The following is a 25,158-nucleotide window of genomic DNA, read 5'->3' on the forward strand; positions in this document are numbered from 1 at the left end:
TTACCAGCAGAAGAAAGTTGTTAATTTTTCCAAAAATCCTCATTTATGTAGTTGACGAATCCGAAAAGAAATGTCACTGCGTACCATCAATTTTGTCTGTGATTTTATAAACCTGAAAAGTGTCTTGTAGCTCATAAAGGTCATGATTGGCCAGATTAGGACTCCGGAATCCTTATTAAGACACCAAAAGATCGGGTAGAGGATATGGTCCATACCCTGCACACATATTCACGAACTGTGAGATCTGTGACCCGAATGTGGAGTTTGATCTTTCTCCTTTCAATTGAAGCAAAAATATGAAATTTTTCATAATGTATTTAAGTTTATCAAATGAGGTTTAATATGTCTTTCTTATTATTTCATTAATTTATATCTTTTTAAATTAGAAAAATACATGAATATTAAAAATAATGCACTAAGTACATACTGAATGTGTTTCTGAACAATATTTGAGAATGCATATTTTATTTATTCATTACAAACCTAACCCATTTTTCTGTAATGCAATAACGCGTAGTTAGACATGAGCTTGTTGCATGGTGGGTGTCCCACCTCCCACCGTAAAAAGTAGAAGTGCAGAATTTTTTTCAAGCTTGACATACAATTGCATAAATCCATCTGACTTATTCTAAGCTAAGAGCAGGAATTAAAATGGAGGGTTAAAGTCCAATCATTGGCTTAGCAAAAGCTGACCCAAAGACCCAAGTCACGTGACTCAACAGCGACGATTGGTTGTAACTTTAGCGTGAAACAAGCGAAATAAACCTGATGTCTTCCACTGCTTTGCTTTAAAATCTATTGCGTGACTCGGGGTCTTGGTTTCAGGAGTGGTAGTCTTCACTAGTTAAATTTTTTCTCTTCTCAATGATTCCAGAGCATTTTTTTTTTTTTGAAATTTAAAAAATATTTTAAACATGTGTGACGGAAAAGATTAATAGGATGTGTTAGTAGTATTGTGGATTTAATTGCTTAAAGACAAGGGGATATATTAGTAGTGTTGTGATTTTTGTCACAATACTACTAACATATCCTGAAAGTTACAGGAAAATTGAAGGTGTCAACTTACCTTCATCCACTTTATCCAACTTAAAGAAATTCCCTTTAAAACCCCAAATTGCTCTAAATGAAATTTAAATTGAATCAACTAAAGGAACAAAAATTGTACTGTAAAATTCACTTTTATTTTATAATTCTTAGTTTCACTATTGTACTTTCCAGGTATGGCTTTTTAAAAGAAATCATGGTTAAATATAAGGTAAGTTATTTCTATTTTTCTTAAAAATCTAGTATGAATGAATCAAAAAAAAAAAAAAAACTTGGAGAAGTTTATAGAGATTTTGTTTTCATAATTTTAAAAGTTGAAAAAAATGAAAACAGTTATGAATTATCTGACAGTAAATTTTACCAAAAAAAGTAAAGTGAATAGGTGAATATATTATAATAGATCGCAATTCCTGTAGTAGTCAAGAACATTAATTGCTCTTGAATTCATAGCAGATTTTAAAGGTTTTTCATTTAAAAGGGGTTGATAAGAATACAAAGAAAAATCATTTGAGTAAATACAAAAATTGTTCTCTTTTCGGAGAGAAAATTTTTGAAAGTAAGTGACTTCATGGAATAATTATTCATGGGTGGTTTTTAGCTATCAATTTATGAACGATGGTAAAATGATAAATCCTTTCTTAAACAGTTTTCTTGTAAATTAAGTGAAGAAACTAAACCCTCACATCTTCTTTTCAAAAACTTACCTAAATGTTTATCAAACCCATTCCATCAATTTAAAATGGGACATTTGACTCTTGAAAATTTTGGAGATCTGCTTTTATTTTGTCTTGAACTTTATATGTTTTTTTGCGACATTAAGATATTTCTTTTTAGCGAAATGTTTTTAAAGTTTGTTTCTTCTTACTTCAACAAATGTTACTCCAAATAAATTCAAAGCACAAAAATAATCTCATTCATTTTTTTACTTCTAAAACAGCATCATTAGTTTTTAATGTACTTTGATGAATAAAATTGTGCATAATTTTTAACATACCTGTTTATCAATCATTTTTCACACTGATTTAAGAAAAATTAATTTATTTCCCAGAATATCCTAAGTATGAACAGGAACACTGTAGTTTTCACCATCAAACGCTTTCCCTAATAATTGACTGCTTAATAAATGAGTAACAAACGCATACAAATGTAATAATTTTCTACTAATGAATCTTCATTAATCAAGATAAATTGCTTAAAAGCTCGTAGATGTATGCTGTAATTCCATAACTATCCAAATTGTTTCTAGCATAACAAGACGGCAAACAAAGAACACTAGTTCTCCATTTCTAAACTTTTCCCTTACCGTCAACGCGAGGAATGAATAAAAATAAGTTGCATGTTGATAATTAACATATCGCCCTGCCGGAATTTTGCCAATGATTCAATTTGTCGAGTGATTTACACCCACTTCACATTAGTCTTAACAGGATCCTTTTTCGTATCAAGTTTCTTCTAATGAATATGTGGACTGTTTAGAGTGACAGCGGTGTAAGTTAAAATTTTTACGATTTGAGTTAATGTTGGATTTGGGTTATTCTTTAGTTCCTTTATCAAATGAACCAATTGCACAAAAAAATACCAAAGTATATTGGCTCCTAAGAGCATAAGAAATTTACCTATTAACCGGAACTGCCGTTCATTTGAGTTGGTTTCCAAGCCCCTGATTCGACCAGAAGCAAGATTTTTGTGATATTTCTTAATTTATAGCAGTCTCTGCATGTACAGTAAAATCACGTAACAACGAATATCATTAATACGATTCAACCAGATAAATTCTCAGTCCCGGTTCAGTTTCCATTACATTGTTTGAATTTCATTACAACGAAATTCCCTTTACAACAAACAAGTCATACGGTTCCTTGAAGGTTGTTGTAACGGGGTTTCACTGCATTTAAATTTATTTCAGTATCAACACATCTTAAGCGTAAAATGACAGTTATGTCCTATAAAGTTGCTTCAAAGCTAGTTTCAAGAAACTTCATAATTTTTTAAAAGGAACAATTCATTAAATACAAATGCAGTGAAATCCCGTTACAACGAACTTTAAGGGACACATAATTTGTTTGTTGTAAATAGAATTTCTTTGTAATGAAATTCAAAAAATGTTACGGAGACTAAATCGGGACTGAAAAATTATTTTTTGAAACGGTTATTTCGTTTTAATCGTATTCGTTGTAACGGGATTTTACTGTACTGCTCTTATAGTTAAATTTACGCAGTTTCCATAATTTTTTTTGCAGATCTTTTTACAAAACCTTCATTTACTCGAAAATATACGGATGACTTACACCACTCTCATTGTAACCACGACGTGTAATTGCTTCAGTAAACCTCCAGCCATATAAGAATTAATACCTCTTTAATTTTTGCAGACACATGCAGCAAAAATACTACGAGCGACCGAAGATCTTTATGCCTGGCTACCATTGGCAACTATTATAGACAACAAAATTTTTGTTGTTCATGGAGGAGTGTCTGATTCTACAAATTTAAAAGACATCGCTGCCATTGATCGACATAAAGTAAAGATTTGTCTTTAGCATAAAAAATATCAAACATTTTACTGAATTTTACACGAATAGGAATTAAGGTAAACGCACCGGTAGTGGCTAGTGCTTCAGTAGGTTTGCATAAAACGTGCAGGAGTTATTACCTCCTGCACTTTTGAATCCATTGGTGGCCCACCATCCATTGGCCACCAATGGATGGTGGAATCCATTGGCCACCTGGAACCCTATTTTTTCAAATGTAAACCTTGAAGTGGCCACTATGTACTGAAGCACTGCTCACTACTTTACTGGGTGTCTTTACATCTAGAAGCTCACACTTTTGAATTGAAAAAGGGGTTTCTTGAAACCCCGAAACAGGGTATTCTGTAATATGTTTATTTGTTCTAAACAACGTTGGATATTTCCTGTTACACTACCGGTGTGTTTACCTTTTAGATTAATTTTTATTCTGATCTTGCCTGAATAATCAATCAAGTTATCCTTCTATGGGTAATTTCACCATCACCTGTGGGACAGATTGGACAACATTTCTTCTTACATGTTTTACTTATACACAAATTATTTAGAGCAGAGAGTTATAAATTTGCTAACTTTACTTGCGCGATTCGTTATGCAAAAATATTTTCACTAGGTCTTTTTTTATTGTTATTTTTTAGTGAAATTTACCTATCAAAAAACAACTTTTTGGACATGAGTTTTAGACTCAGCGCTGGGAGGTCAACTGTGACCTCCTAAAAATGTCCTTATTCGGCAAATCTTGTCCGACGGTTCAGCAAAATTTGGAGTTCTATTGGGCAAAATTATCATCATTCGATGAAATTTGGAGTTCTATTCGGTTAAATTCGGCAAAATTTAGAGTTCCATTCGAACAGTTTAAATTTTTGGGAATAGAAAATTCTAAGTTCTGAGAGCCCCCGCTTAGACTTCTAAATGCTAACTAAGTATCCACTGAATATTTTGTTACATTCTTTTAAAATGTATGCTTTTCTTTCCTACTAACTATTTTATAGAATAAGTCCCGAAAAAATGCAAATAGAGAGACATTCCACACAGAAATTTTGTCCATGCACGGGACACCTCTATTTTTATTTCAAAAGCTATATTTTTAAAATGTAATGAACAAAAGGTTTTTGTCAAAGAATAGTTTGCTTTAGGTTATTTTGTTTACATATTTTTTATTTGTTAATATAGGGTCTGGTGGGGTAAAGTGGTCATAAAATCGTAGGTTTTCAACTTAGGTGGATAATAAATACAATAAATTCTTTAAACACTACAACTTTTTTGTTGTTATTTTACATTGCATTATAAAAGAACACGGTACATTGAATTCCAGGAAAAAAAATATTGATTTAAGTAGTTTTATAACACTTTCATTTCCCATTGTATTTATGACCACTTTACCCCATGGGGTGGGGGAAAGTGGTCATAGCATGGGGTAAAGTGGTCATAGTTAAAAATAGCTGCAAAACTGTTACAAATAACCCTATTATTTGTATATTTCGGTTATTTTTATAGTTACAAGTATATGTACGAGTATATGCGGATATGCACGAGTATATACGTGTCGTGTAAACATGAGTAAACATGTTCCTATATGAATAAATACATGTATACATCAGATGCATGCATGTGCCTACTCAAGTATATTCGTGTATACACAAGTATATAAGCATGTATACGTGATTGCCTACAGGAGTGTATATGCGTCTATACGAGTATATACGAGTCACGTGTATATGCGAGTATATACGCGCACAAACGAACATCATTTGCGTGTTTGCACATGTATCTCGAGTATATACGTGCACACCTGAGTTTCTGAGTATATACGTGTATAGTCGACGTATATACGCATATATAAGTGTACATAGATACACTACTGGCCATTAAAATTGCTACACCAAGAAGAAATTGCCAGAATGAAGCTAAATTTTACACACATGATAGCAAAATTGACATTAGAAAGTGATTACAAAATTAAAGCAAATTGATCATTTATGGTTGGAAAAATCTCGAATAAATGGAGGTTTAAGTTCCCTGTTAAGCCACCTCTAGCGTGAATGTACGATATACGAAGCGATACAATCGGACATTGCAACATAAGACTCCTACGATATCTTGCGTCATCTCGTACTATAGTTGCTGTAAACGTGCCACTCATCCGATCAAACTCATACGTGTTATCACTCACGACGGGGCTCCCAGGAGCCATTTTTTAACATGACAATGCTCAGTCACACACAGCAAGGGTGTTAAGGGATTTCCTCTTCCACATTATCACTTTTTCTGGTCTGCGCGATGCTCTGGTCTGCGATTTGTGACTTGTCACAAATCGAGCATATCTGGGATCACTTGAGACGGTAAATTGGACAGCCTGTAAGTTTGATCGAATTAGTGGCGCGTTTACAGCAACTGGTACGAGAAGACGTAAGACATCGTACGAAACTGCTGTACCTCAATGCTCGACCATATCGATTCTTAAATTCCAACTAGAGGTGGCGCAACATGGTACTTAAACCTCCATTCATGTGAGATTTTTCCAGTAATAAATGATCATTTTGATTTCATTTCGTAATCGTTTTCTAGTGTCAATGTTGCCATCACGTGTGCAAAATTTTGTTTCATTCAGACTATTCCTTCTTGGTGTAGCAATTTTAATGATCAGTAGTGTACTTACATACATATATACGGGTATACACGAGTTAATTCGTGGATATATCCAGTGCGGGTTTGGTGCGTGTCTACTCACGTATATATATGTGGAAGCAAGAGTATATACGTATGCTTACGTGTAAACACGATTCTATACCTGTTAGACGTATATACGTACATTTACGTGTAAACACCAGTACATGTATCCACGTATATCTACGAGTATATCCGCTAATATACATGTATGCTTACAGAGTGAATCCAAGATCTTGGGCAAAATCTAAGTGGTGTGAAAGGGGAGGATAAGAAGCAAAGAATCATAAGGAACTTATGGTCGCTGACGCACTACATGCACAAAAGATCATAAACTGATGTTAGCAAAACAGATCACAAATTTGTTACACAAAGATGATTTTAACCGACATTTAGTTTTTAAGAAATATTTAGAGCAGTTGTTAAAAAGTAAGGCCCGTAGTAGCTCTAATACACACATCGCAAGAAAGGCGCAGCGACTGATGAAAGTTTTTCAAAAGTCTCGTAATTGCAACAGAGTGATTGCGACGCATGTATTACAGATGCCGGCTGCAAAAAAAAAAAAAAAAATCATCAATCACTTTAAAACTTTCTTAAGTCGTTGCGTAATTTTTTTTTTTTTTTGTAATATATTTGTAACCTGTTTTGCATCCATTAGTTTCTGGCTTTGCGTGCATGTAGCGCGTCAGCGTTGAGTTTGTGGCCATATGTTTCTTGTGTGATTCTTACTTCTTATCCTCCCCTCTAACACCTTTTAAAAATTTGCCCAAGAGTTTAAATTCACCCTGCATACATGTATATCATATGCTAGTATGTAAGTGTCTGTACATACGCGCCGAGTACGTACGCGAATCTACCTGAGTATATAAGTGTTCGTATATGTACGAGTATAAGCGGGTATATACGTGTATAGTCGAATGTATATCTGTATAGATATAACATACTACAAGATACCCAAATACGTGTTTATTGGTGCATTTATGTGAATACGTATATATACATGCCTACACGAGTATATGCGTATGCATGCGCATGTACTCAGATATTTAACCTTGTTTACTGTAAAAACAATACATATTAAGTGAAATTAATATTTAATTTATATCTGCCTTGTACTTAAAGATTAAGTGATTTTAGAAGAACAATATTCGTTAAGCCTAATATTATGACCACTTTACCCCATCTTACTAAAATTGTTCTAAAAAATTATTCAAAATAGATTCAGCTAACTGCTAATGAGTAAGAGTTCATGAGACATGTAGAAAGCTTCCTGTGCAGTCAAACTGTTCATAATTCTAATAAACAAAATTTCCCAAGGAAGTTAAAAAAGGTGTTTAGATTTTTAAAAAATTCATAATTACACAAAATATTTTTTTTTACCAAATGAAATTTTGCCAGTTGTAAAATTTTGTATTCAAAATGTAGTTTCTAACTGCACTACTCTAAAATAAAATTTTCACATTCATTCGAACATTTATTTCCAAGTTATAGCCATTTATTTGAATTATGACCACTTTACCCCATTGACCACTTTCCCCCACCAGACCCTAGTGTATTAAAATGTTTTGTTAATTGCTAGTTTTTTTTTTGGAAATATAAAGGTTTCACGTGCAAGAAAAAATGTCTGCTTTTTTGTGGAATGGTACTAATCGTGTTTTTGTTTAACTATACAATGAAGATTATAGTAGCATCACTGTCTTCCAAGTGTAGTGGATAACATAATTTCAATGTATAAAGTTTAGAAATGACTCATCAATAGCTAAGCTATTTTTGCTTGACATTAAGAGTAGTTAGATGCAATTCCGATGCTCTTTCAAATGACTGGATGAGGTGACTAGCACACTCATTTAAAAGTTTGATTGGTGGCATGTCGTCCATATCTACCAGTTAGATTTTTGGCATAATGCATTATTAAAGACAGGCAAAAAGACCAAACTTTTTTTTTCTATCAGTACTGTGAAGAGGAATAAGCAGAATGATGTAGTTATAATGGAAATAACTAAAAAGCATGTACATACCCTGTAAATTTTCTGCTTTGGTTTTTCTATTATATTAGACGTTTCCTTCCTTATTTTCTTTTCACTCTGACTGATAGGGAAAAGGGGGCAGGCACTGCGGGACACAATAATGAATTTTTTCCTATAGTTCGAATGTAAAAAAGTTTAAAAGTACGTCATATTTTAAAATATATTCACGACAACACCGTGGAGACCAGTCACTGCCACATGTCATCAGTAACCTTTTCTAATTTTTGCTATCACTTGTATAAATCATGCAAATTTTACTTCTTTTGAAATTTAGGCATAAATTATTGTTTAATAATCAATATCAATGCGTTAATTTAAAGCAGAAACTTTATTAGCTGTAATAGTTTTTTCCTTATATTATGAAAGGATTCCGGGCTGTTGTGCCGTGGTCTGAGTGTATATTCTCCAAACGTTTCGGCTGCATCTGCGGCAGCCATCCTCAGTGGTTCCGAGTTCGTAACTTCCAGGGAAGAGACTTCTTGGCAACTGATGCAAGTGTCGAAGTGCTGTCAACATTTATAGGGCACGGGTCCTCTTGGTTCTGGACTGGGATTGGCTGGTGAACGTCTGTCTTCATCGCTTCCTGATTGGAGCTTAGGCTCTCCTTTTCCTGCTCGGGGATTGGCTGCTGGGGATTCAGCTGAAGGTCCGTCCTTGTTTCTGATTGGCTGGAGGTTCTTGTTGTTTTGATCCTTTTCAGTATGGGATGCCAGAGCTTGTTTATCTTTATTCCTTCTTTTTTGTTGAAATTATTTGGATGTTTGAATATCTAGATGGCTTCTCTGTTCAATCTCGCATAATAATGGCAAGTCCTTGAAAGTATTTTTGTCTCTTTGAATTTGATGTCATGGTTCCCCTCACTAAAAGTGTGTTCTGCGACTGCTGACTTCTGAGTGTGGCCTAGTCGGCAATTTCTTTGATGTTCTTTGATTCTAGTGTTGACGCTTCTCTTAGTAGTTCCAATATAGGTAGATCCGCAGGAACAGGGAATCTTGTAAACACCTGCGGCGGACAAGGGATCTCTTGCATCTTTCACAGATCGTAATAAGTCGCTGGTTCGGTGGGTGGGTTTGAAAACAGTCTTGATATTGTGGCGTCGCAGAAGTCTTTCGATTCTATCAGTGACGTCCTCAACGTAGGGGAGGTAGGCAGTGGACTTGATCGGATCTTCTTTAAGTGACTGTTTTTTTATTTTGGGGTGGAAGGCTTTTTTGATCTCTTGCTTTGAAAAACCGTTGGCTTGGAAAACATTTGTGAGGTGGGAAATTTCATGCTCGTTAGCAGTCGGTTCGCAGATTCTGTTGGCTCTCACGAATAAAGTTTTCATTACACCTCTCTTCTGTCGAGGATGGTGATTAGAGTCCTTGTGTAGATAGCGATCAGTATGTGTAGGTTTGCGATAAACACGATGGCCTAGGGATCCGTCATCTCTGCGACTGACTAAGACATCCAGGAAAGGCAACTTCCCGTCGTTTTCGGTTTCCATCGTAAATTGGATATTCTCATGTTGGCTGTTTATGTGAGTCAAGAATCGGTGAAGTTCGTCTTTTCCATGGCTCCATATCACGAAAGTGTTCAGACGTTCACCAGCCAATCCCAGTCCAGAACCAAGAGGACCCGTGCCCTATAAATGTTGACAGCACTTCGACACTTGCATCAGTTGCCAAGAAGTCTCTTCCCTGGAAGTTACGAACTCGGAACCACTGAGGATGGCTGCCGCAGATGCAGCCGAAACGTTTGGAGAATATACACTCAGACCACGGCACAACAGCCCGGAATCCTTTCATAAGATTGACACCGGCCGTGAAAGCCTTCACTCTTACAGTTTTTTCCTTGTTTGTTGTAGTCATAGTTTTTTCCTAATATGTTGCATGCGTGTAATGTTCTATATTTTATTAATTAATTTTGTGAAACTTTTGACTCTGGGTTTTAAAATATTGCTTTGGAGGTACAGTGGAGTATGTTGATGATGGGGGTACAGTGAGACAGCCTGCTATTATACCTCCAACATCCTCTTCCATAAAGAAAACAATTTTAGAATAACACAAATTCATTATATTTAAGAACTAGCTTATTACCCGGCTTTGCCCGGGTGCTTTTCAATGCAACATATCTTTTGGATAATAACACGAATGAATTCTATCTAAATGAGCGTAAAATATTGCATTTACACTGCTCTCTAGGCTCAAATCTTCAAAAGACTTTACATAGTACAGAAAATCAAGCATTTGCCGAAAAAGTAGCATCAACTTAAAGCGAAAAAGTATGAGGCATGTTGTCTAGTATCTGTAGTGTCCACTGGTACGTTGTCTGAGGTTGAATCAGACGGGCGGTACATAAATTGTCTTAATGGCAAAGAGAAATGATTCTCTTTTGCCCATCTCGTGGGACAACCTTTTATGTGATGCTTCGAAAGAAAAACGTTGTGCCACCTTTGTAGGTTTTGTTTTCCCCAAGACTTAAAAAAATGCAACAGTACTTTTCACGTACATTTTATTCGGAAATAAATCATTGAATGTTTCCTTAGAAAGAGTCGTGAGCTTCCCCCCAAAAAAAAGTCAATCCCTATTATCAGGTACAAATATATACAAAATAGTCTCCTTGGACACAGCTACAATATTTTCAGATTAATTTAAAATCATCCTCAATGTCCAAACGCTAAACAGATAGTCCACCGTATAGAAAATAAAGAATTCAGTCAGTGTTGTTAATAGACGATAACACTTCTTTTTCCGGATTTTCCGGCGGTGTTTTTCGAATGAAGATATTAAGTGATACGTTATTTTGTATGTTTTCAAGCAAGCACATTTCGTAGAAAGTTTGCTTACTATAAAAAAAACTTTACAAAATGTGTCTGCCCGCTCATAACATGGAGATTTAGTGCCAAATTATAGAGTAAAATTGGATAACTAATTTTCCTAAAAAGATGCACGTCAGATACATTTTATTTTCATTTTTGACGATTGACGTCAAATTCCTATTTTCGTAAGTAAAAATGATAGTTAGACAGTAATATTAATGTCTTGTAACGATTTGAAATTTGTCAAGATTTAAGTTTTAGTTCAAATTTTTAAAACCTAATACTTGCCGTAAATGTTATACACGATATCTCACACCGATGCAGGTAGAGAGAACACGTATTTTAGTTTGTTGCTTTAGACATATTATTCCTTAGAGAACACCAAAATTTTAATTTATTGAGACACAGGCGTCGTGACTGGTGGGAATAGGTCTACTGACTACATTACAGTTATTATTTTCAGTTATGTAAAACAATAAAAATGGGAGTAGGTGGACGTGAACTTATTGAACGAACTATTTAAAAACTGTCAATTAAATTGCGTTATAGAGAAAGAAGTAGGCGTGCGCATTTTGGTCACTATCCGTGTTAGATTTTTTTTTTAGTTATTTGCAGGCCTTGAAATTAAAAATAAACGTCTTGTTTCTACTTACAACTGCATAATAGACAAATCTTTTGTTTATATTTTACAGCATCTTGTTGCATATTTTTTTCCCCTTATCCACAGCTTAAAAGCAAACAAAAAGTATTTCACGTTTTGAAACGTAGTTTAAAATTTAAAATTTAAATGATTCAAATTTTTCTGATCCATGAATTTAACAACAAACTTTCTCCTAAATATTTTTTTTAGTCCCCCTCCCAGCAGCAAGAAGAATTACATTTGTGAGTGAAACCAACCGACAAGTAACATAAAGCTATCTATATCGAAAATAGTTACATCTCAAATGCATTTACAACACTTAATCGACTGGTTTTATGACTTGTTGTTCGCGATAAAAAACGGAAGTCTCATTGAAGATTCCAATCTCTTGGAGTTTAAAAAGGGTCCATTGTGGTTACACGTGAGATACAAAGGGTTTCACCTTACTCCTATACTGTTAAAGAGAGTTTAAGCTATCACAGTGATAATTTTCCATTCATATCTTACAGCACTTCTTCAATGACGGTTGAAATGCTCAGTGGTAGCTACAAACTTCCAATAATTTTCGATTGTTTACAATAGCAGCTATCGAACTGAGCTTTGTAATTGGGAATGTAGTTTTGTTCAACTTATTTCACGATGAAGAAAAAACTTCATATTGTTCCTTTTTTAATAATAATATCTATGTCAAAAGTTGCATCATACCCGCTAACAGATTTAAAAGTATTGCTAGTCGGGGAAGATGCTGCATCAGGTGTATTATTACTCGAGCGTTAAGGTAATATGAAATTTCAAATGAAGAAATTTGTTTATATAAAAAACGTAGCAATTGTTTGCAGTTTAAAAATTTAAATTTAAATTAATATTTATTTGCATTTTTTCCAAACTTTAAACTCCAACCCTCCCAAACTGCATGAATTCCGCCAAGTTATATTTACGTGTGGTTTTGCGGATAAAAAAGGTGCACAACCTTTAATTTTAGTACACAATGGCAATCCTAGTATGGTAGTTTATGTGCATTAAAGAAACGTCATTACCCTCCTTTCCCCCTTGAAAGACAAATTCCAGCTACGCTACTATGCACAAAAAAGAATATTTTGCAATTTATTTGCTATATTAGTATTTTTTACCCCTGTTCTTTGATAGTGATAGTCTGGAGTGATTTAACTTAGTTGAACCGAATTAGGTAAAGATCCGACGTAAAGCATTGAATAGTTTAAAGAACATATGCATGTTGGTTTCAAGGACCATACAACATTAAATTGTTGAAGCTTGTACATGGATAATGAATGAATTACTGATACCGAACTAATTTTAGTATTTTCTGGGTTGTTCATGCGGAAAATACCGATCTATAATTTTGTTCGTCCATTCTGCTACGGAAATACCAAAGCAAGTAGAACTGTCGGATACCGCAATGCATTCCTGCTTTGCAGGATGCTGTTCAAAAAACGCTGAACAGCAGCATTTCGATTTCGTTCGGTTTTCTTGCCAACCATGCTCGACGCTTGTTGCAAATCGGCATTAACGGCCAACGCTGAGAATACCTTTAGTGTTGATTGCATTTAAAATATCCCCTGGTGGTTATAAGTCGCTAATCATTTTCATTTGCTTCGAACCAAGGCTCACAAATTTAACGATTACAGTTTATCTTTGAAGAGATTTAATTTAGGGCATTTTTTACAGGCTTTTCATTCAGACCAAACTCATAACAATATGAAAATTCTTTATGTCGAAAACAGCCCTTTTATGATTAAAAATATAAACTTTAACCTCTTTGGATCTTTTTAAATTCCAAAAACCAGCCTATATGAATTCTTGAGCAATAATTTACCACTGTGCCAAATTTGGAAGAAATCCGACTAAAACTGGATTTGTATAAGGAACATACGCGCACATACACACACAAACATACTTCCATTTTTGTATATATAGATTAGTACTTTTACCCCTGTTTTTTGACAGCCTGGAGCGACTTCTATTAAACCGAATTAGGTTATCGATTATAGTTGAACCGAATTACTTAAAGATTCGGCGTAAATCCAGGAATAGTATAAAGAAAATTTATATATTGCAAATTGGTTTCGTAAGGATCATAGAACATTAAATTAAATTTCTGTTGCAAGGATGAAATAAATGTGGTTTTAATAAAAGTAGTCTAATGCTGAAACAGTCGAAGATTGTACGTCAGTATTGAATGCAATATTATTACCTTACACATGTTTGTACTTTCTCTGCTATTAACGGGAAAAACACTGATCAAAAATTACACGCAACCCTTACTGCTGTGGATTTTATAATTACACAATGTTTAAAAATTGTAATTTAACGGTAGCATTCAAGTTAAGCAGAACCATGAGTATCATCAATGAACCCCTTGGCTTCGTAGGTCGCAGTTCAAGAAACGATGTACAGCATAATTTCTTATATCTACTGCTTTCTCGCCAAACATGCTTTAACGCGCATCGCTAAACAGCATTGACGGCCATCGTTCAGGGTACGTTTTGTGTTGATTGCATTTAAAATAGCTCCTGGTGGTTATATGTTGATAACCGTTTATATTTGCTTTGAACCAAGATTCACAAATTTAATGATTAAAATTAATCTTTGAAGAAACTGCATCTGGGGCACTTTTTTACGGGCTTTTCATTTAGACTAAATTCATAACTATACAAAAATTCGTTCGTGCAGAAAAGAGCAATTTTATGACTCAAAATATGAAATTAGACCTCTTCGGGTCTTTTTAAAATTCCAAAACCCCGCCTATATGAATTCCTGAGCAACAATTTACCTTTGTGCCAAATTTGGAAGAAATCCGACGAAAACTGTGGATTTGTATAAGGAACATACACACATACCCACACACCCACAACCATACATCCATTTTTATATATATACAAGATATCAAGGTTTGAAATGAAAATATTAATGGGCATTTTAACAGGATTTTATTTAAACTGGTTTTCAATGGCATTTTCGCATATTTAAAGAGCGCATTTAATAGCCCACTTATCTCATGAAACTATTACATGGTTACTAATGAATATTTCTTATGAATTTGGATCTGAATGGATTGTTCTGAGTATTCGTGTTTCAAAACATTATTGCGGCCTCCAGTCAGGGCTAAGGCAGAACTTCAAGCAGATACCGACAGCCCGGTTACGACATCCAAAGACTACAATTTCGTCGCTGTTATGGACTCATTTCTCAGGAATAGTCATAACCGAACTGGAGGCATGTGTCCTCTCATTGAAACTGAGATTACTGTCAGACTGGTGGCTAGAAGAAAACACAAACGTTCAAGAAAGTCCCAAAAAAGTTAAACAGAGCTTTCAAATTTGAAAGACTTAAAGGTTTCGTAAGCTCTCTACAGATAAAGACAAACGAGGTGGCCAACAATCCACCTGTTTTAAGTTTTTCTTTAAAATTTTCCTTGGGCCTGAATAAATACTACAAAGTAATTAAATATGCTCAACAGTTTCAGCATCCTGTCCACAAGAACACAAATCATCACTTACCAAATTAAATCTAAGCAAATAACTATTCAAATGTCCATGTCCTGTGAGAATTTGTGTTAACTTAAAATCAGTAAAGAATTCTTTACACTTTTACCGCCTAAATATAGTTGGAAAGAACCTTTTGGTCCACAAAGCTTTTTGTGCAGCCAAAAACTGTATTCCAGCTTTGAAGAGTTCGAACGCTGCCTTCATGCTTAAAGTGAGACAACGGAACTGACATTGATGCTTCAATGTCCCGGAATGTCGCATCTTTGTCCTAAGAGTCAGCCATATCAATGCCTAGGTTCCCATTAGCCTTGAACATAGGCAAAATGAACTTCCAAACTACCTTCAATAGCGAACAAAGCCGACTTCGACGACCAGTTTTTCTGAGCAGGTGGTGTTCCGCAAAATGTGGAGAGAAGACAGAATCAGAACAAATATGAAACTTCCGAGTTCCATTCGTTCAAAGAGAGTTTTGAATGAATTTAAAGGCAGGATTAATAACCAATAGTTCGACTTGAAAAACTGATCTCTTATCTGACATTGAAATACAGCTCTTTCAACTCCATCTTCATATACAACACAAGACATTCCCACTCTTCTATCCAGCTTATTTCCATCAGTGAAGCAAATAGTTCTGTATTGCTGAAACGCGTCATTTAAATGCCTGATAAGCTCTATTGGTTTCCTGCAAACTGAGTGAGGCAATAAAGAAACAAGAAGTTTCTTAAATGTTTCACGATTAATTTTGTAATTTTCAAAAGGCATACAACCTTATTATGGCAGCTTTTATAGTTTTAACATGAAAACTTTCGCCATATAATGCCTGGCCTTATTGTCATATTTAAAAAAGCCATTTTAAAATAAAAATCGGTGTTGAGAAATATAAGTGATTTTTATATTTTTAAATAATTCAATACAGGTACAATACATTTTGATGCTGCACAAGAACGCTATTTTATAACTGTAAAGCAAATACTCTCAATTCATAGCTTCACTATGAAAAATGTTGCACAATGAAACTCGAAGAGTTTTATGACATATAAACAAAGAAAAGCGAAAAGAGGATGCCTGATAAAGTGCTGTATCCTTATTATATTGCAGTAATTTTTTAAGTTGAAAATATAATTATTAGCTTGAACTTAGTTCATACTTGAGTTTCTAAATTAAATAACCTCGTGATGTAGCCATAGTTTTTCCCAGTATTTTGCTTCATTGGAACGATTCTTTGTGTTTGTTTTTGAGCTGTTGTCTAAAAGAATTCCCTCTTTTTAGTTCCTTACAGTATTAAGACCCCCTGTTACTCAAGGACAACTTGTATATGAACCTTTGGAATGGAAACAGGTATTAATTCTAAGTCTTTTTTTCTTTTTAATACGATGTTTATTTCGCCAGTTAACTGTAAATAACAGTTTTTCCATGTTTACAAAGGATCCAATGACCAACATGTGCCCAAAAATATCTGGAATTTTAAAGCAACATTTATAATTTAAAAAAATTGTTTTAATTTCAAATGTTTCTAAGATTTCAATTTTTGATTTTTTTTCCCTGAGGATATGCTCAGTAAGCAAAAGTATGCATTCATTTAGGGGTTTGTAAGTAAGTTATTGAAACATTTGTTATTATTATTATCGTACATGTTTTTCAGAGTTTTTTATTTTCCAAGTTTTATTGTGTTTTTAAAGTACTTAATATATTTCAATGTAATAATGCATGTAGAATTTTGTTTGATTGTGCAAAACTTGAACAGTTACACATCTTCAAACGTATGGAACCAACATGAAGCAACATTTTGAAATCGCGCTGATTAGAAAATTAGATTCGTGTAACACGTACCGTATTCAACTTGGAAACGCCAACTCCGCATTTTACCATCTGGTGGCGCTGTAAGCGGTCCCATCTTGTAGTGAAATGCCAAATTTCTATATCCAACCATTACTTTTATGACTACAGTCGTTTGGGACATAAAACGTTGCGAACAATTTATCTGGTGACATTTTCATCCGTAAATCAAAGCACTGTGAAATAAGTAAAAGAAAGATAGAATGAATTCCGGAGCACTTCTTCTCTTTTTATTTCATTTAAATTTCTCTCTCTCTCAAATGCCTAACGACAATGGCGTAGATACGATTTCTGTCACAAAGAACAAAAGACAATCTGCAAAGATCAACCTACATCTACTGCAGAAGCAAACTTTGGTCTCTTCCAGTTCTACTCCCTTATGCTGTGGGAACTTACAGGCAAAACGAGCGAAATCTAAAGAATTAAGCTATCCACACAGAAATCGGATGTTATTAGACAAGGTTGTCATTTGAGAAATAAATTGTTATTAGAAAAACTCATTCTCTAAAATATGTCTTTCGTGTCAAAGTGAGCAAATATAATAGTACAAGGGATCAAAAATTAAAGTGTCGGGCCCAAAAAGAATAGATGGGAGGGGGCGTGGGCAGGACAATACTCCCCAGCTTCTCTATGCATCACCTGAAACGATGATGACAACTTTCGTGTCCATTTGGGAAAGTGATCATCCTGTACAGTACTTTCCGTTTAGGAATTGAACACAGCAGCGAGTCGCATTAATGAAATCACATTTTTACTGCTTTTATATAAAGAAAGAAAGAAAGAAAAACTATCTTCTTTCATTATTTCTTTTAAATATATCTTTAAATATTTTTTTGAAAACGAAACCTCGAGGTAAACATTAATATTTTTTTCTTTCCTCTCTTTTATTTTGTGTTAAAGATTGTTGATCTGCTATGGAGTGATCCTCGACCCCAATCAGGATGCTGCCATAACAGCTATCGCGGTGGAGGATGCTTCTTTGGACCAGAAGTAACACGTTCCTTTCTTGAGCGCCATCATCTTGATCTGCTCATCCGATCACATCAATGTAAATCAGATGGCTACGAGTACACTCATGACGATAAGGTGAAATCAAGATTATTGCCCTCACATATAATTCACGTTTTAAAAACTTATGTGCATGCATTACTGGTAAAAGAAATAAATTTATATGCATATGTATACATATATATCGCACACCTAATACAACACTGCCACATCTGCAAAAACTACTTTTCGAGAAATATAAATTTAAATGTAATTTGCCTTATCTTAAATTCTTATAGTAACACAGACACATCACAAAATTAAGGTTTAAAAACATTTTTTTTTTTCGTTTGTGGCTATCTTACATTTTAATACAATGGTGGTCAGAATTATAAGGACAAACAGAAAGTTGCACAGAAAAAGAAAAATTTCTGAAATAATTCAGTGAAATTTATACACTTATTAATTTTTATAATAGAAATCATTGTGGAATGCAGAACATTTGAAAGTATAAAATAAGAATGTTTTACCGTGATTAACAAAAAATGTCATTGATAAAACTGGACAAAATTATAACGACAACAAGGGTTTTGCATTGAAAAACCTTAGTAATCGATAACATTCCCCTTTTTTCAGTCACTTTTATCAGTCTTGATATCATGGAATTTGAAGAACGTTCTTGGAATTTTTTTCCCTGGCTTTTCAATGAAAAAAAATGAGTTCTTGCTTGTTTCGATATTGAATACCATATTTTCATACTTCAGGTGCCAGAATGCCTCACAAAATTTCCGGTTAAACTTAGATCGAGCCTTGTGTCCGGCCAGTACAATAGTTTCTTGAAATACGCACAAAGAAATTATTTTGATGTTAAGAAACATGTAATTAGATCGTGAAGGGTCCCAAAATTTCTGAGCACACCTCTGACGACATCAGACCACCCCTTGAACCAGGTCCGCCATTTAGAGGTTTTAGGAGGAGGGGGTCAATGGCCCCCCTTATGTTAAAAAACTAACTTTTCTACATATAAGTGGGCGTGGTTTTATGATTTTCCGATAAAGATTCATTGAGTGAACACCCGTTGTCCCCTCCCCCCCCCCGGAAAAATTCGAAATAAAGAGCCTGTCTTTAATTTTCTTCACACAAATTATGCAAAGTTTCCTATATCTGGGTTAATTCCTTCTGCTCTGGGGGGCAAGAAGTCGAAATTGCAATGGAAAAAAAACACTTGATTTTTATCGTGTGACTTTGAAGTGGGTAGAGATGCAAAATTTATAACGTCTTTAATTGTAATCTAATTGCATGTAACAACAAGTTCAATTAAAAATCAAAGTTCTTAAACGGTTACAAAAACTCTCCGGGAGAAATGCGAAAAATTAGAACTGCATTCAAGATTTAGACTGCTATTCATTGAGGAAAAAAATATATAATGACTTATGAAGCTTGTTAACTATGCGTTATTAGAATTAAGAATGTAAATTTTCGAACAATTGACGAGATCAATTACACTGATACATTTTTGGCAAGTATCTTGATGCATGTATGAATTCCGACACATGCTTTGATCCGTCTCTAATTGGGTTCTTTTCTAAACCAGAATGGAGTGTATGCATTTAAAAATAAACTTGACCAAGATTTGAAATTCCAGTTGGTGGTTTTATAGTTCAAGTTCACAATCTTAAGATTCTATTAGCGAGACATTTTAGCGCACCCAGTTCGCCGGGTCAACTTGAAATCTACGGGTTTAAAAGTAGCTGCATGACGCGTTTCAGAGTTGTACTGACTTTCTGGCTTTTTCCAATTTTACTGGAGTAAGATTTCGGACCCCCTGACGTTGTACCATCAACAAACAGGAAGAGATGCCGGAATGAGAGTTCATTAAAATGTAAAAGGCAAATAGCCCAGCGGAGGGGGTCAGCGAAGATTTTGCTCTAATTGACGAATGATTCTAGCTTTTAATCCAGTGAATTGAATATAAACTCCTGTTTGTGAAAATTGCAAAGCCACGAAGGACTTGTGAGCTGAAAAGGTAAAGTAGGGCATGATATGCAAATGATTAGAATTAAAGACCGGTAGCGCATGCGTTCTGAGCAGCACCCTCTGAACGGCGGATCGAACCGAATATAAATAGACGGCTGTAGCGAGGCGTGTATGATTATCGGTGGTTATATGCTAGAGTAAACGTTAACTGAATCTTTACTATGCCTCTTCGACGAAAGAAAGCGAAATTTGAGCAAATTTCTTAGTTTGAACGGAGCAGAATCGTCGGCCTTCGTGAAGCTGGATTGTCTTATCGTGCAGTAGCCGCTCGTGTGCAGCATAACAGCAGCACAATCATGCGTGTTTGGAAGCAGGAAGAAAAAATGTCGGAAAATTTATCCCCTGGAATAGAATGACCCCCCACCCCTACCCCCCAAGTTTGAACCTCGCTTTTTGTAAAAAAATTGCTGGATTAACATGTTAACATATGTGATAGTTATTTCAATTCAAGGAAGTAATTCTTAAAACTCTCAACAAAGTGATTGATAAATTCTGCCATGCATGTTGGGAAAATTTCGGTAGTGACCCAAAATTCGGCATGCTCCGAAATATAATATTGGTGTTTTTTCCGTTGCTGCATGACTTCGGGCCCTATGCTGTACTTACTTTTAATTATGCAATAAAATAAAAATAAAAGTTAAGTTTTCCCCTTCTTTTCACAAAAACATCGGCCATACATAGGCATTTAGACTCTTTTTAAGGCCGATGGGCCGATGTTTTCTTCATGTTAGCATCGGCCGCCGATGCCGATGGCTAAATTTTTGCATCGGTCGAGTCCTACATATTACATTATAAAAGAATTTGTGAATTGCTGCATGCTATATTATAATAAAATTTGAAAACGGACTTTGCTGGGCTCACGGACGTTTGTACAGTCGAGTCCCGACTTACGCGAGGGATGCGTTCCAAGACTCCTCGCGTAAGTTGAAATTTCGCGTTGTGGAAAAATATATGCATACAAATTTATTGAAGCATATCAAATACTTTTAGGCACTTATAAACGCCCCTCAAACTGCTCTAAAGCATTCCTTAACCATTACAGTTTCTTCCATAAAGAACTGAACTTTTACTGTATTTAAAAAATAAAAAACTGTTATTCAACATGAAATACTTAAGATGCACAAAATGAATGACCAATGAGAATAAAAGATATAAAATAAAACAACACGGTATGCACTGCATGCAGTAAAATTAAAATGATGCACAAAATAGTATTGTACAGAAGATACAGTAGCAATATTTACGAGTTAAAAAATGAGGATACTAGTGATGATTTATGCTCCAAGATCGGATCGTTATTCTTATCTAATACATTTTTAAATACTCTTCACCTTTTATTTAAAACTTTTCAATTTGTGGCTACATCTCCTCTACCTGATCTTTTTATTAATCCACAATGCAAGAGCGCGCGTAGCTTCCATTTTTATAATTTTTACTTTGCTAAACTGCTCTGCAAGCTTTAATATTGAAACTAAGCTAAACTTTTACGGACATATGTTTGTTTTGACTCTTAATTGTATTTATGGAAGATTCACTCATACTTATTATCGCGCTGCCATCGACGTCTTGTAACTGTTCAAGCATATCGAGAATCTTAGCCTTTTTAAATTTTTTTTATCAGAAACTTTCTTTTTCTTCACATTTTCAAACTTAAGATGAAGGTGACACTAAGGTGCCATTATGGTTATTTGATGCACTAAACTAGTTTGGCGTGGGAACTTTGGCTGTCAGTGATGCTCAAAGAAACGTAATAACATTCACGAAATCAATATTTAGTAGCTAATAACGAAACTGATACTTCCTTCTAAAAAATTCATGTTGTGGGCGAAAAATTCGCGTTAGCTCAAAAATTCGTTACTCGTGAAAAATTCGCGTTATAGCCATTTCGCGTAAGTCGGATCGCGTTGTAGCGGGAGTCGACTGTATTTCAAACAAATAAAAATACTAGGGTGAAAATTTCACTATCCGAAACAGTTAAATGATTCTGCCATACAAAAATTGGGGGAGGGTTTCACGCAACATTTTTGTTTTAAATAAATAATAGATTTCCGGGATGGAACCCAAAAGGGAAGGACAGGGGTCCTGAAGTGAATCTCTTGTTTACGTCACTGAAGATACCCTAAACTGCCCTTTTAGAATCGAGTCAAATTCCTTCTTTCGTGATAACGTGTAATTAGTAATAACTGTCCGGAATTTTTTTCCTCACATGTGCTATTTAAGTTATTGGCTATCTGAATTGATAAGTATTTGATTTTGCAGGTATTAACAGTATTTTCAGCTTCCAACTACTATGATTTGGGCAGCAACAGAGGAGCTTATATTAAACTTATCGGACCCAAACTATTACCTCAAGCAGTGATGTATGTGAGCAGCAAAAATGCCCGTCATGCTTCCCTAAGACAAAGGTAAAACCAATATCGGCTATAAGCTTTCTTGAATCGATATTGAAGATATACGGTGGCTCTGTTAAGTTGAGCTGTGACTTCGACAATTTTTACCTGTTTTGGGGAAGATCAGTGAAAAAGGAAAATCTGATTGGAGTCAGTTTGTACGTTCAACGAAAGTAACCGTACTCAACTTAGGGCCAATTATCCTTCCCTAGTACCCCAAAAAGAAGTAAACATCGTTAAGGTCATGGCTCAATTTATCAGAGCCACGCTATATCCAATGCCAATTAATGTAAATTATTTTTCCCTAAACGTGACGTTATTACTTTTCACTTAGTACTTCATTTTTCAAATCTGTTATGATTTTTTCCGGTAAAAAATCTTTAGATAATGAGCTCTGGTATGACAGTACAAACAACTAGAAATGAAACTGCATTAAACAGTTTTAATGCAAACCTGTAAACTTTCCACTTTTGACATTTTTGGTTGGCTACCTGCACCACCAATATATAGCAATAAACAAATATACTATTATAACAGTATATCTTAATGTTATAGATAGTTAATAAAATATAATAATCATATACAATACACAAGTATACAAATCTACAATATAACATCTATAAATTATAACAGACATGTCTTGGACCACAAAATTTAACTTTTCGTAAGTCAGTTAAAATATACAAATTTCTATTAAAAAATTATTTATTTTTGTGCCATTTTTTGAGCTACCATAAATTTTGTTTTCTTTTTAAACATATACAAATTTCTATAATCAAGAGTATACTAACTTAAAAAGCCTATATGTTTCTTAAATCAGCTGATTTGTATGTCATTATTTTTTCCTTCTTGTGATTACTTGTTGAAAGAAGGAATATAAGTCATTATGCCGTATCGATAAATGTAATTTATGTGAATCAAGTCCCTTTAAAAGATAAGAACTTTTTCCGAATGTTGTAGAATTCGTTACACTAGCATTTCATATTTTAAACTGATTTTTTAATGTAAAATTACTAAAATATTTATCAACAAAACTGTATTTCATGAAATTACTTTAAAATATCCTAACACACTTTACATGTACGAAGATGATGAACTTAAACTAACGTTTCAGAGGTTTTTTTTTTTTTTTTTTTGTTTTTTTTTTAAGATTTTCAATTTCGCTTTTTTTCTCTTTTTAATTTGGTTCTGAAATTGAGAGATCTCAAGAGATCTTTAAAGAAATTTCGCTCCACATCTAAAACACAACACACTACCGTATATCAAATATGCTGAGAGTTTCTTTAATACACAATAATCTCCCACTGTATTTCTCTTCCTTCTAACTAATCTTTCTGAACTGAATCAGATAAGATCCATGAATTCATTTGCCCACATATGAGGCAGTGTTGAATTTTTTCCTAAATCTTGCTGTACAGCAGCACCTATCAGAGCAACCAGATCTCTTGTCTCATAACAGAGAAGAGGCTCTCCTAACATTTGCTCCAGCTTTCACGAAATTTTTAGTTTTGGCACTTACATCCTTTTGCTTCTCGCAGCCTCACATAACCTCCATTGCAAAACTAGGCTTTTTAGTAGATCCTCTTTGTTTAAGCCAACACAACTAAGATGTGTGATGTGACCTTGCTGTGGTCTTATTTGGTAAAAGTTGTTAAAACTTTAACGCCACCTGAGAATCTGCTGGTCCTCAAAAGGTCAGAGATTAACCTAACTACAGTTGTTTGGTCCGCTCTGTTACATTTTAAAACTACAAAGGAAAATAGAAATGATGCTTTTTATTTTCCAATGCAATAGTTTTGATATTGTTTATTATTATGTATTTCAGAAGTAGGAACATTTTCGCGAACAAATAAAAAATGCTCCACGACCCATTTGCGGTCGTTTCTCACAGGTTGGGAATTGTTCAATAGAGCATTTCTTTCTAAGGTAGTACCCCTCGTACACTTGTAGAAATAAAATGTGCTCATGCAATAAACTGAATCTGAAATAAATTTAAAAACTTGCAACTTACGCTTTAGGTTATCAAAAGCTTTCAACGATAAGAACAATGCAGCAAAATTTTTAAATACAAAAGCATGTTCGTTACCATGAAACTGTTTTCTATTTATTATTTTGTGATAAAACTGTGTATGTATCATTTTTCATAATGTGTTCTATAAAATTGCATGTGTGTTCGAGAAATGTCTAATGTTTTTACCAGGGCTGCGGAGTCGGAAGGAAAATGGCCGACTCCGACCCCGACTCCGACTCCTGGATTTTGAAACGCCCGACTCCGACTCCAACTCCGACTCCGGATTTTTTAAAAAATTTTTAATTGTATTTTTTCAACTCCCTCTCGCCATTCAAGGGAAGGGGGAAAACCTCTTAACAGAGATTGAAATATTAATTCCTTTTTATGAAAATTTCGCATTTTGTTTTTTATTGTAAACCCAAGACGTCATACAACGTTCGAAATTCAATTTGAAAATCAAACTTTCCAATAGTTACGAGTTAAAAAGTGAGATGACTTAAAAATCCCTTTTAAAAATTTTGAAAATGATTATCTGTAATTTGCCCCCCCCCCCCTTTTAATGTTTAACAAATATATATTGATCAAATCGTGTGCTTTCAATTTTTGAAAGCTGTAACTTGAGAGAAAAAAAACCTTTTTTTCTAAATCCAAGTTCTTGAGAGGGAGTGGTTTGCCCCGGGTGACA

At 34.5% G+C, this 25,158-nt stretch overlaps 1 protein-coding gene across 1 annotated transcript in view; it reads left to right on the forward strand.

Moving 5' to 3' along the window:
- The window catches only part of LOC129231391 (serine/threonine-protein phosphatase with EF-hands 2-like), a 162,996-nt gene that overhangs the window by 125,665 nt on the left and 12,173 nt on the right, over nt 1–25,158 (forward strand). The window contains exons 7-11 of the mRNA XM_054865694.1: nt 1,219–1,255; nt 3,417–3,566; nt 16,482–16,550; nt 17,949–18,134; nt 22,332–22,477. Coding sequence (XP_054721669.1) covers nt 1,219–1,255; nt 3,417–3,566; nt 16,482–16,550; nt 17,949–18,134; nt 22,332–22,477 — 588 coding nt within the window. The remainder of the gene's footprint in view (nt 1–1,218; nt 1,256–3,416; nt 3,567–16,481; nt 16,551–17,948; nt 18,135–22,331; nt 22,478–25,158) is intronic.

The sequence above is a fragment of the Uloborus diversus genome, chromosome 10 (genome assembly GCF_026930045.1).
Source record: "Uloborus diversus isolate 005 chromosome 10, Udiv.v.3.1, whole genome shotgun sequence".
Taxonomy (NCBI): domain Eukaryota; kingdom Metazoa; phylum Arthropoda; class Arachnida; order Araneae; family Uloboridae; genus Uloborus; species Uloborus diversus.